Consider the following 13,074-nt stretch of genomic DNA (forward strand, 5'->3'; position numbering starts at 1 on the left):
TACATCCTTTGCAGTTCCTCATGATTTCACAAGAGCTCAAAAGTGTGGCTCCTACTCCAGCTGCCCCAAGACTCCTACTGGAGCCTGCTGTGCTTGCAGACAGACATGGACTAAGCCAATCGCTATGCTGATATCCACAGACTAAATCCAAGCCTGCTGAGTTTGATTCAGGTTTCTCTGGATTTTTATTCAGAGTGCAATATTAATCCATTCAGCAATACTAGCATCCAGAATTTCCATGATTCTGTATCAATGCCCGACACGAGCTAGTCCTGCTCTATAGAGGAATATCACATGGAGAAAATACTGCATAACATTCAGACAAAATCCCTCTTCTTCTCTAGCCAAAATTACTTTCCTTCTCAGGTTCTACGGATCCTTCAGCCTTTTCTCAAACACATGGTAATAAGAAAACACAAAGCTGTTCTGCCTTTTTACAAGTGCACATTCCTCATGAACTGACACTTTTTCCTGAGGAAAAAAAAATTTTGTGTTTTTACTGATTTACATTAACCCAAAAGCTAAATAAAGAGAAGCTGTGGCTCATTTTCAGTCAAGAACTGAATAAGCAACTTAAAATGTGATCAGTCAATAAGCTAGAATTTTAAGTTAGTAAAAAGAAAAACGTGTTAAAGTATCATGGTGCTTCTCTTTCTTATAGCAGCATGAAAATAACCACTTTATCACTTCATTGTACATCTAGAGGGTTTTTTTACTTACTAGTTCAGCTCCACACTTCAAGAAAATATGTAATTAAAAGTTACAAAGAAAGACTCTTTGTAAGCAAAATGTTAAGTCATCAAAAATGAGAATTTCATAGAAACATCTATCTGTTTAAATGAGAATTTTACTGGGAATTATAGAACATCTGCTCAAAAAAAGGCAGCAATGAAGAACAGCAATAAAAGCATTCTGACCAGCTCACAATAAAATATGTGAACTCAGACCTCTCACATCCTGGATGAATGCTTTAAAGAGTGGGCAAATATTCCCATCATCTCTTCCTAGCCATACTCTGCTCTCTTTCACCAAATATTCCTATGCCATGCTTTCACTTCTCAGTGAAGGAAATATCAAGAAATAATAATAATAAAAACAATCACAAAGCAAAACTTTTGTTTTCTGGTCAATGCCTGCTCAATGCAAAGCTCTCTTTTGAACATATTTTACCAAGGAACTTGAAGGTTCTTACATTTCAGCCTAGCAAGATCCAAAATCAAAGTGCAAAAAATACAAATGAAGTATTTCAAGTGTCACTCTATTCAAAATTATGGAAGCACCAATAAAGTTTCCAAATTTTTGGGAAGCCTCAGAGACGCAATTCAAATATGGTACTTTTACAGGGGATTAATCATATTGCACTCCCTGCCCCCAAGATAAGAATGATTACATGTGATTAGAGAACAGGTCCATCACAGCAGACATGATTTTTGGTACACTGAATGTGAACAATCATGTCATTCAAGCAAATGTCTTGCACAAACAATAGGATGACTGATGTCATATAAATTCCAAAAAATTGGAATCAAGAAAAGAACTGTCTGAAAAAAAATATCTGACGTACATGTATATATTTTCTATAAATGCCTACACATTTTTGGCAGAAAATTATCACCTACCACAAATACTTGCTTCCACTGTTCCTAAAGAATACACTGAATACTTCCTACTAATACAGTCAAAAACATTCACCTGTAGTTCCCCATGTGTCTATTTTCATGCTCCTCTTTGGAAATCTGTTTACGTACTTGTGCAAGTCTTTCCTTCTACAAATCAAGAAAGTAAGACAATTAAAACAAAAGAGAGTATAAGCCATGAGCAAGAAACAGGCCTTTTTCCCCCTTCCTACCAGTTCTTGTTTTCTCCTTTCCAGTGTGTGGCGCTGCTTCTCCCAGTCTGAGGAACCTGGCAACAGTTTTTTCACTGTTCCTTGGCCATACAGTCTTTTTTGAGCCTCAGCCTTCTGTTGGGCTAAATTTTTCCTTTTATCACTTGTCCTGAAACACAGATGATATTAAGAAATGTCAATTCAATGCAGCTGAAATGAGATGCACTTTCATATCAAGTACATTATCTGTATTTTCCAGTCAGTAGTGTGTTTATCATACAAAATTAGAATAGAAACATTCATTACAATTTTTGTTTTAATATTAACTTTCATGGCTACAATATGTTCACACTTTAAGGGATACTGTATTTACTCTGGACTATAATTTAACATACACACATGGTTGTATCTATTTTCCTGATGCACAGATTTTTTTCAACATATCTCAGCTACAAAGTTTTCCTGTAGAGGGGTATGACTTTTGAATGAATTTGACACTATCACTCAAGCAAATTTCCTTTATGGCCACATACCCATAACTGCACACATATGCCAACTTCAAGATATGCTTGAAAAATTTAAAACAAGAAGTACAAAAATTACTATTACCATTCATTTTTTGCAAGCACATATGCACGAAGGAAAATTAAATTTAGGTCAATTTCTATGGCAAAACTGACAGCAAGGGAAACATTTACATTTTGAAAATATGAAGGTGGAAAAAAGGTTTTCATTTTCTCTAAGTCCAACTCAAATTAAAAAAAAAAAAAGAATCAAAGCAACAGAAATAGAAGTGGACTAAAGAAAAGAGGACAAGGTACCGTATGTTGAGAAGCTTTAATGCATTTAGCAGAACACCTTTTTTTACATCATAGTCTATTTTTTGATCCGTTCCAAAGCTTGGGGCACGATTAATCTGAAAAAAAAAATGAGACACAGAAGACTCAGGAATGTTCAGGTTCACTGGGAACACACCTATTGTAACAGGCTTTGTAGAAATGACTCTTTCAAATACAGCAGTGATTAAGAGAATACATGTTGAGAAGTTCTTTTTTTTTTTTTTTAAATAGATTATTGACTATCACAGGAAATGTAACCTTTCAGACACCACGTTATCCAGACATTTGCAGTGAACACCACTCCAGTCCTGGCACTGTGAATCCTGTCTAATCTACTCTTGGTTGCTGCCACCAGAAAATTTACCACACAAAGTGCTGTTAAACACATTCTAACAGATGATGTGTCATGCTATGGTGGTCCAGCACAGAAAGAGTTAAACTCTTTCCTAGTTCCCAGTCTGAAAGCAACTTTAAATACTACTCTAAAAAGTAACAACTATACAAGGACAGAAAGAGGCTCTAATCCAAGGTCTTCTTAAGCATATTTAAATAACTTTTCAGATACACTTGACAGCAACACATAGAGATCTAAGTTATTAAATCAGTACATAGTGTGAAAACATAAGATAATTAACAGTCTCGGTAATAAAAAGCTTATAAGCTAAGTACAAGATAAGAGATTAAAAATGGTACCATAAACATCGAGAAACAGGGAAAATGCAACTGGGAATCTCACAGTGAGACTAAATCACACAGTTAACAGCCAGAGTCTAAATCAGCCATCCTATAACCCTTACAAGTTTTGGAGTCCCTGCAGAACCTCAGTCTTCAGGACAATTTGAGGAGGAATAATGATTTATTCTAGGAACTCTTTCCAGGCTGGTATAAAAATTTATACTAAAGCAATGGGTGCTAGTGACAAGCAGGAATCTTGCCTTGATAGTGCATGAACAGCGCTGGTTACAGAAGGGACAGATAAAAAAGAGCTTCAGAAATGAAAACTTATACCTTGTGTCCCACACAAATCAGAAGTGGATACAGTTTGCATGTCCAAAGCAGAGGGCAAAAGCAGTTAATTTTGTTTTAGCACTCTCAGTACATTAGAGCATCTTAGAGTCCCTAAAGCTGTGGGACAGAACTACTGTGGCTGGTGTGCCACCCAGAGCCCTATTGCTGAGTCCCAGCTGCCCCATCACTTATGCTCATAACTGACATGTGCTTTTTGGCTTTGGGAATCAGCTCATTTGCTGCTTTTGCAGACAGACTGGCAAAATGAGCAGTGATATCTGATGTTGAAAGAAAAATCATGAAAATTCAGCAGAAATAGTCAAAAGATTCATACATACTCTTTTCTGGAAGACTTTCATCCAAATATTTACCTGACAAACCCCTTTAGACTGACCTGTTCACCTACTATCATATCACGAAGAAGATGAGAAATATGGTTGCTGACTAATCTGTGAGACTGTGGCATTATAATCTTGATAACATACTAGTGATATGCCACAATAGGTATTCATAATAACTGGTTACCAAACCATTGTCTGCGCATCTGTCAGCCAAGAGATGGTTATTTAGAGTTCAGTGACCCAAGAATCAGGACATGCACAACTGGGTTGTGTTAATATAACATCAGTAATTTTATCAGCAAGGCACATCTTGAAGATTGTTGACAAAAACAGGATTGTATCTGGGACCCCAAAAGTACAAGCAAATGATGATTGCAAAAGCCTTGAAAATCCAGACACTGATGCCAGTGGCCACATTGTGTTCACTGCAGGAATGCAACCTTGTAAACTAGATAATACTGGGTCTAGAGGTAACAGAGAGCACACGGCATGATTCCAGGAGATGTAAAAGACTTGTGGTAAAACTTGGAGAACGTGTGGAATTGCTGGCTAGTAAATGAACAGTCAGTAAGTGGATGGTGGCACCAAAAATAGAAGAATAACCCTAAGTGAAACTAAGAGCAAAGAGGAAGAAAACTTCAACATTAACAGTGTGTTCTTCCTAGTGAAGAACATAAGACACTGAAAACTTGGTATAACCACCTACCCACCTCTTTTTGGAGAAGTAGACGTCTCCTACCCCATGTTGGCCTTTGGATCTCCAGAGGTACAGACAGGGCAAGCATAACACAAGAGAAACAAGTAGATGCCAGAAAGTTTGTGTATGTGAACTTCAACTACCTCATGAATAGGAATTAGCAATAATTGCTTGGTTTAAGATGTTCACATTCATTTCACCTGGATTGATAACAAAGTTTTGAACAGATTTTGCCAGCTCAGTGACACTGATAAATTTCTGAATGTGTAGGTAAGGTTTCTTTTGCCTTGTCCACATAAATCACAAGGGAAATTAGATATCCTACACCTGAGGCAGTTATTAAAATGCATGTGATCTTTTTCTCCACTGATCATAACTTTGTGATCCCAGCTGGATATAATGAGGGTGAACAAGGCTAAAGTCCATCCAAGAACTTCAACTGTATAATTTTTCCTTTTACATAAAATAAACTAGCTTGGAAATTTTGGTCAAAAGAGTAAAACTGGATTTCCTGGGAATTGAAGGGAGAACTAGGTCGTTGTTGCTACTCAGAAAGGACGCAGGAGGCTACTCAGGAGGCTGCACAGATCCTTGCCAGAAACATTTGGTGCCACAAGATGGCAATCACACATTTCCCACAGTCCTCACTAAGGTAGAAGGTTCCGGAAGTTCAGTAGCATCAAGGAGCAGGGGAGCTACAATGCATCAAGGCAATATAAACAAAAGTCAACTCAGGAAAGCAGTCATTAGAATACGTTGCACAATTTATTTCTTTTAATAGTTTATTAAGCTATCTTTATAACAGAAAAGCTACATGAGGCATGGAAACATGAAGCTAATCATCCTAATCCTATTTTGGCAATTTTCCCATAACACTGGGAACATTCAGGGCCTTGTGATTAGGACTTGTTACCACTGTTAGAAAGAATGGTTCACTCCCCTGAGGGGGTTTTGGCAAGAGGAAAATGGTGGAAAGAGATAAGAGTGGAAATCTGTGGAAGAAGCCAGAAGTGTTTCAGAAAACAGGAATTATCTATATATGTGCATATATATACAGACAGAATATATATATTATGTATAGTCTATGTATTTACACTGCATATTTGACCTTTATTACACTAAAGACAGCATACATACAGTGTGCATACATATACATACTCTGTTGAAAGTGCTGCAAAAAAGCATGAACAAGCAAAATAAAAAATAGTAAACGAGTATACAAAATGAGTAAGTTTCACAGTTTGAAATTTCTGTTAGTTTGGGTAAATGTCTGGCAAAATAAGTTGATGGATACATGCATTACCAAAAGCAGTAAAAGAAATACTTTGACTTTTGCTTTAAAAAAAAAATAATAACCAGGTACAAATTCCGAGCCCCAAAGTACTCTCCAGCAACTCAAAATACCAGAGGAGCATTCACTACTTTACTCCCTCATGAACAAGGAGTCTGGGAGAGTATGATTCTCCTCTGAGACCTAGAAGTGATGAATCAAGCCCCCCAAAATCTCCATACCTCATGGAAACATCAGAGACAGTGAGGTGTCCTTCAGAATGGACTCCCTATGCCGGCTGACTCACCACCTCTCACAGAACTGGTCTGTCAGCATTTGCTACAAGGCTGAATGAAATGTTACACAGACCAACTTCAGTCTGCACTTAAATAACTACACACAGTTATGTGCAAGCTACAGGCAACCTATAGATGATAATCTGGAAGTGCAGAGCTAAATCAAAGGGACAGCAAGCTTCACTGGGCAAAAACAGAAGATGTTGATGTAGTACAGACTAAGTTCATGCCACGCTGCTTTCGGCAAGAACATCAAAGCCACCAAATATGCTATGTCTGCATGGCAACAGTGGAGGAATTTTATTTTTCTAATTAAAATTATAATGAACCCCTGAGAGAAATAAGCACGACAAAATACTGTTGACAGTATTAATGGCCTGGAAATGAGGTTATAATTCAGTAAATTAATTGTGTACGTTTTGTTCATCAGTAGCCAAATCATATTCATGACTTGCTGTCAATAGACAGATTTTAAATACATTTTGCTTTTCTCCCCAAGCTGCACAGCCTCCCAAACAGTTAACAGAATGAAAAAAGACAATCTGAAAAAAGACAAATGAACTTCATGTTAATAATAGGGCAATATAAGAGACACAACAGACAAACCTCAAACATTCCTGGTTGAATATGTGTGTGAGCACCACTTAAGCTTAACTGTACCACTAAAAAATATATCAGAAGAGAAACATTTCTTCCAGTCCCTTCATGACAATTGTTTGTAGCACTTCATGTATATCAAATTAGTTTCCTCTGTTTACGGGGGTGCTTTTAAAAAGCACAGGAGAAAAAAAACACAAATCCCAAAAACAAGAAGATTAAGAGCACACATGCACAAAAGTTGCCAGAGCCATACTACATAGCCATACTCGTGAAGGAAATCTGTGTTGCACCCAGTTGCTATAATCAACTCCATTGTATCCTCCAGCTACAACACCACCTAAATTAACTTTACATTTCCTATTAAAACTGTCAAAAACATCTGAAATGCAACACTGGTCCAGAAAAAAATTACCTTCTTTTCAGTATCAAAAATCACTGCAAGGTGATTGCTGCACTTCTGTATGGATGCTGCAGAAAAGCACCATTTATGTACTCAACAACAATGCACAGATTTTCTTTGCAAGTTTTCTTACATGGATATGAATTCAGCTGGGGCTTAGTCAACTTTACTCCTAAAAATTTATTTTACATCTGTATAAAGAGGTTTACCTCTAGGAGCCATGGTTTTAGTTTTCTGTCCAGCAGAATATCAAATCCCAGGACTTCAAAGCAGACACTGTCACTTCCTGGTGCTTGCCCCGGCCTGCACATGCGGTAAGCATGAAGAACATGTGGCTCTGCAACTATCAGAGTCTTCACCACCAGCTCCTGCAGGGATTTGTTTCAGAAAAATTCATCAGGAGACAAGAACCCAGCATAAACTGAACTACAGTGTTTCATGCTTTAATATTTTAATTTTCATTCACATATCTGCTAGAAAAAAAAGATTTAAAATCCCAAATAAATAGTCTATAATAAATAAATGATTCCTATGTAGTAACATATATAATTTTATATAGTTCTAGACTATATTCTTACACTTTCCATGGTACATACAAACTTTGAGACAGGCAGAAAGTTAATAAAAGCAAATTGGTAACATATTATAGCATAGCAAATCTTCATCCATTTCATTTTGCAGTATAATTTTTGGTAAGTGTTCTCAGAATCATACAAACAGCTTTAAGCTCTAACAATCCTAAACCTATTCCTCATCAAAAGATACCTGTAAACACAGGGACTTCAATGGTGCTTGTTTAGGTACATAGGCTGACTACAATTTTGTAAATATCCACACATAAAATTCACTTTATAGAATAAAGTCTCCAAGAATTCAAATGGCATGATTCCTTTGTACCATATTACTTACATGAATAACTGTTTGAAAGGACTTTTGATCCTCAGAAAAATGTTAACATTAAATTTGTAATCTCTCTGTGATTACAGTCTTTTAAAAAACATAACAATCATTTATAGTACATCTTTTGTGACATCCATTGCTGAGAATGTGGATTAATAAAATTTCAAAAATCATTCTGAATTGCACTAAAGCAGATGGCAGAAGCAATTAATTTTCTAAAAATACACAAAATAAAAAAAAGTGCTTTAATCTATCTTACTGAAATATCACTCCAGAATTTGGAGACATCAAGATTATTTGTTTCTAGAAACTCAGTAAACCATTTTATGGAGCGTTTGCTTCCCTTGTCTTCTGTTTCATCCCGTTCAAAGCGTTCATTATGTTTGTTGACAGAGTAGTTAGTCAGATGCATATACAATTGACTCTAAAAGAAAGGAAGAAAAGACATTTAAAAACCTTAAGTACAATTCTAAAATAGTCAATTTAAAATCATGTAAAGAAAATTTACATTGAATCAATAATGACGTAATCAAACAGCTCATATTTGCAAATACACTACGTGCAGATTTAGAGTTTCCAATTCTGGGAAATTTCATTACTGAATGTTCTGTATCCTTACAACAAAACCTGGGCTTCTACTTAAGCCAGTTGTTGTCAATTGATCTACCACTCCACATCTGGTTAGATAATATAATATAGCTGCCATTTTTATAGGTCTGTATGTAAACAACTAACTAAAAAAGTAAAGAGCAATTATCTTAACTTAGAGAATGATTACATTCCACAAGAAGCAAACAATAAAGATGGTATTTTGAAGTGCTACTTTAAAAGTGCTAAAATACACTCTGGCATCTGTTTCATAGACAATCCCACATTTCAGTTTTCACTGTAGCTTATTTATGAGAAGTGTTCTTATGATAGTGATACTTTAAAATATCTTTTACATATAAACTCATCTGCCACGCTGATATCTGCCAAAATTGCTCATTTTTAACTGGCTGGTAGCCATATATGAGAGGGAGGTAAACTTCAAGACATACATTACATAAATGACTGAGTGCTACAGTTCCTTTATGGAGCAAAATGTCACCAGCAATAGACTCATGTTATCAGTTGAATTCAGGGAAAGCATTCTCTTTCCAAGGCCAATTTATAAATCATGATCTGTACACTTACATTATCTCCCAGTACAGATATTAATTCAGCCTTTCACTTACACTTGTGTGATGCCTGTCCTCATCACAGTGACAGTTCTGTCATGTTTGAGAGTAGATGATATTCTAAGGTGACCATAAGCCTTCTGTTCCAATTCATCTTTGATAGCTAACACAAGCCTTCTGCTGTCATTTACCTCACTACACTTCCTTATCTTTCAAAAATTTAATTAAATTACCAAAACCAATCAATTTAATTACAAGCTAGTTAATGGTATATTGTAGTAGCACTAGAAGCAATGAATTTCTCCCATGGCTTCATTACTCCTTTAAGAATCATTCTGAAATCTATTGGTTTGAGTCATCTTTCCATGAAATTCAAATTATTTCAGACAAAAGTAATTATTTTTTAGAGTACATAAAAAAAAGAAAAAGTAAAAGAAAGTGTTTGTGCATCTGAACTAATAGTCTGAAGTTATTTGGAACAATGTCACAGTAGAAAAATGTCATCCGAAGAACAATGTCATTAGTAACAAGCAGGTTATTTCATACAATAGACAACGTCCAGCATGAGCAGTTGTGAGAACACAGAAACAACTGCCTGCTCTGTTTATCTGCTCAGAGCGTATTTCAGTGCTGCTAATGCCGAGATTAGCCTCAATACACAAATATTAAAAGCAAACTATTCCAAATGTAGTACTGGAACACTTCCAAATATAGCATTTGTACTGGGCTTCAAATCGTACCTGCATTTTTCAAAGGCACACCAAGAGATAGGCACAATTTTAAGTTTCACATAGGCAAAAAGGCTCTATGGTGTTTTCTGTTACATAATTACACTGAAGCTGCTCTAAAAGCAATGGAGTACAGAATGAGGTCTAACAAACCTAAATACTTAGAGTGAGGTATAACAAACTTAAATACCTAAATACTAATACCTCCCAATGCTGCAAATCTACTTTTTTCTTAGACATCTACATTTTGGTCTGAGCCAAATGCAAAATCTTTAGCATGACCTTTACCATTTCTTGATTTTCTCTATGTTTATAGGCAGCCCTACTGAATCATCCTAAAGCTGCCAAGTACATACTCCTGTCCCTGCTGAAGCAGTCTCTGACAAACAGCAGCAGCAGCAGGATATTCCCTCGTGTTCAGGGACTGCAGTGAGCACTGGTCCCTTGTAGTGCTGGTTTTCTCCTTTCTGCCTAGGTTCCCAACACAATGGCTGAAACCTGGCAGGACCCTCAGCAAAGGCTCCAAACTTCATGCATGCTAAGCAATGATCAATCAGCAGATAAACCTTTACCACCTGCCACCCCAGCCTCAGTCTCAGATGAACATAAAAGCAATGTGACTGGTCTTGAAGTGATTTGATTTTCTTTATTTTTTGGGTTGATATCTTTTGCTTTCTTCTATAAAATATTAAAACTCTTTAGCATACATACATGCAAATTCATATAAAATTTATATATATATATGCAATAATATGGCTATACTTGTGATTTTGATAGAAAAGCGTGTGTTAAGTATCTTTCATGTAAAATTTTTTCTCTTCAATGAAAATGCAGAAGTTTATCTCATGTTTAAACTCATGTCCCAGTTTACTTAATTTTACCGCTTGCAAACACTACACAGGTTAAAGTCTACACCATGAGCAATAAATTGGAATGAACTCCAACTTACCAAATTTGAGTCACTGGGGGGATGATACTTTTCCGTGCCCATTCTCACCAGTCCATCATGATATAAAAATACTTTTAATGGATCACAGGAGGTTACAAGAATATACACACGTAAATCAAACTTGTAGCCTTCCATGAGAAATGGTTTGTCAAGATATTCCTGAACAATTAAGTGATCCTGAGCTTGTAACTTTTCTCCGTTTCTTATTAAAGAGATCCTGGTAAAAAAAAAAAGTTATTTTAAAACTTGGACATTACTCTTTGACATAGATTATCATGGTCACCCAGCCAAGTAGTCAGGGTAAAGTCTACCTAGAGAAAGAGACTTACATATCTGATTTTTAGGGAAGATAAGAAGTTCCATTCTCTTACAAGGCTTTTGGTTTCCTTTCCTTTATTGTGCTTCACTAGATGAAAAAAGGCAATGAGCCATTTCAAAGTAACTTTCTGCTTGCTTTGATTCAACAATTTGTAATAATGGATTTGCTCTACACTTAGAAATTGTTTGGCAGAATGACCAGCCGCCAGCTTCTGTGATTATTCCCCATGCAGCTCTAAAAATAGACTTCCAGTCTTTGTCACACCTTCTGCCCGAGTACAGGCTGCAAAGAACTTTCAGTGCTAACCTGACTCAGTTAGGTGATGATGTTTGCAAAGCAGGACACTGATCTGTATGACTAAAGATGGCATAGATTAACCCCAGTATTTCTGCATTTCCAGTTTCCCCACACCAGAATAAAAAAAGGTTTATATATGAACCATGCTGATGATGCCAGTCTCTAACTACACAGACTTTTAAATAACTGTAAAAGCTAATATTTTCAGTATACAATTATTAACCTAAAATTCCCAGAACCTTAATGCTACCTTAATCTTATTCTCTGTTATTTATTATACATTTCAGAGGTTTGGTGCTGAATACCCCTAATAGACTGAAGTACTTTGCAGGAATTTCTCTGAACTATGTTGGTACCTTTCCCTTTAGCTTATCTTTGCCCTTATCAAGAGGACTGAAAAATGAGGAAATGGAAGAGTTTGGGGGCCCTACTTTTACAGTAATTCTGACATATGCTGAGAAACTAAGAGGTTTACTATATTGTATAATTCAAATTGATATTAAAAGCAATAAAAGCTAAAACCGAAATATCTAAAAACAAGAACTAAAAATGCAATTGCAGTATTTATCTCATTGGATTTTTACTGTGCAGGCCTGTTACAAACAAAACTTTCTCAACTTAACTGCAGGTTGCAGTCCCTTCAGAGATGTGCCCTGCTTCCAAGAGTGCACATCCAGCCACATCCCCAGCAGCATCTCCCCTGTCTCTCCTACACCTTGTGGCTGCTGCTCTCAAACACATTTCTGCTTCTCTGACTGGCTGCAGTTTGGGAACACAATGGGGTGTTTGGGCTGGTCTTAAAGCTGTGAAAGATCCTGACCTCTCACACAACATCCCTGCAGCCTCCAGCCACCAAAACCCTGCCATTTATGCCCAATACAATCTCATCCTATAAGTTTAAGCACAACAGATAAATTCACAATAAAATAATTGTGTTCTTAAAAACTGAGTTTATTTAAGGCTTGTGAAGCCTTCACCCAATACACTGACTTTCACACAACTTGAAATACAATCTTACTAATACATAGCTTCTGTTAACATTGTAAGTAGCACTGGATTTCACCTTTAATGGGTAGGAAGACTGAAGTTAGCTCACAACTCACCCATGTCCCATTGCACCATTAGCTGGTTTGACTATGAAAGTTTTCTGTCTACGTTTCTTCTTCAATTCTTTCACATAGTTCTGAAACTGTGTGTATTCTGCAGGAAAGATCCATGTTCGAGGAATGAAACTGTACTCCTGAGGCTGACTCTTGATCATTCTGCAAAAAAAATGTAATTGAGTTAAAATCTTTTGACTACTTTGATGTTTCAATCCTCAAGATTAAGAAGCACTTACGGTAATTTGACAAGGGAACTTTTTTAGAAAAACTCTGTAATATGAAAGCAAACTTTTGCATTTCTTTAAGAATAGTTAGAGCTCTATTACATATTCATATGAG

The 13,074-nt window shown here is 36.3% G+C and overlaps 1 protein-coding gene across 8 annotated transcripts in view; it reads right to left on the reverse strand.

Annotated features, from left to right (window-relative positions):
- Positions 1-13,074, reverse strand: part of TTLL7 (tubulin tyrosine ligase like 7) — a 62,709-nt gene that overhangs the window by 26,108 nt on the left and 23,527 nt on the right. For all 8 annotated transcript variants that reach the window (XR_005602454.1, XM_020585165.2, XM_020585166.2 and 5 more), the window contains 7 exons: positions 12,736-12,894; positions 11,017-11,233; positions 8,439-8,603; positions 7,489-7,647; positions 2,650-2,744; positions 1,850-1,997; positions 1,693-1,766 (listed from right to left, as the gene is read on the reverse strand). Coding sequence is in view for 7 of the 8 variants with exons in the window: in XM_020585165.2 (XP_020440754.1) it covers positions 1,693-1,766; positions 1,850-1,997; positions 2,650-2,744; positions 7,489-7,647; positions 8,439-8,603; positions 11,017-11,233; positions 12,736-12,894 (1,017 nt within the window). In the remaining variant the exon portion in view is untranslated. The remainder of the gene's footprint in view (positions 1-1,692; positions 1,767-1,849; positions 1,998-2,649; positions 2,745-7,488; positions 7,648-8,438; positions 8,604-11,016; positions 11,234-12,735; positions 12,895-13,074) is intronic.

This window comes from Corvus cornix, chromosome 8 (assembly GCF_000738735.6).
Source record: "Corvus cornix cornix isolate S_Up_H32 chromosome 8, ASM73873v5, whole genome shotgun sequence".
Classification (NCBI taxonomy): Eukaryota; Metazoa; Chordata; class Aves; order Passeriformes; family Corvidae; genus Corvus; species Corvus cornix.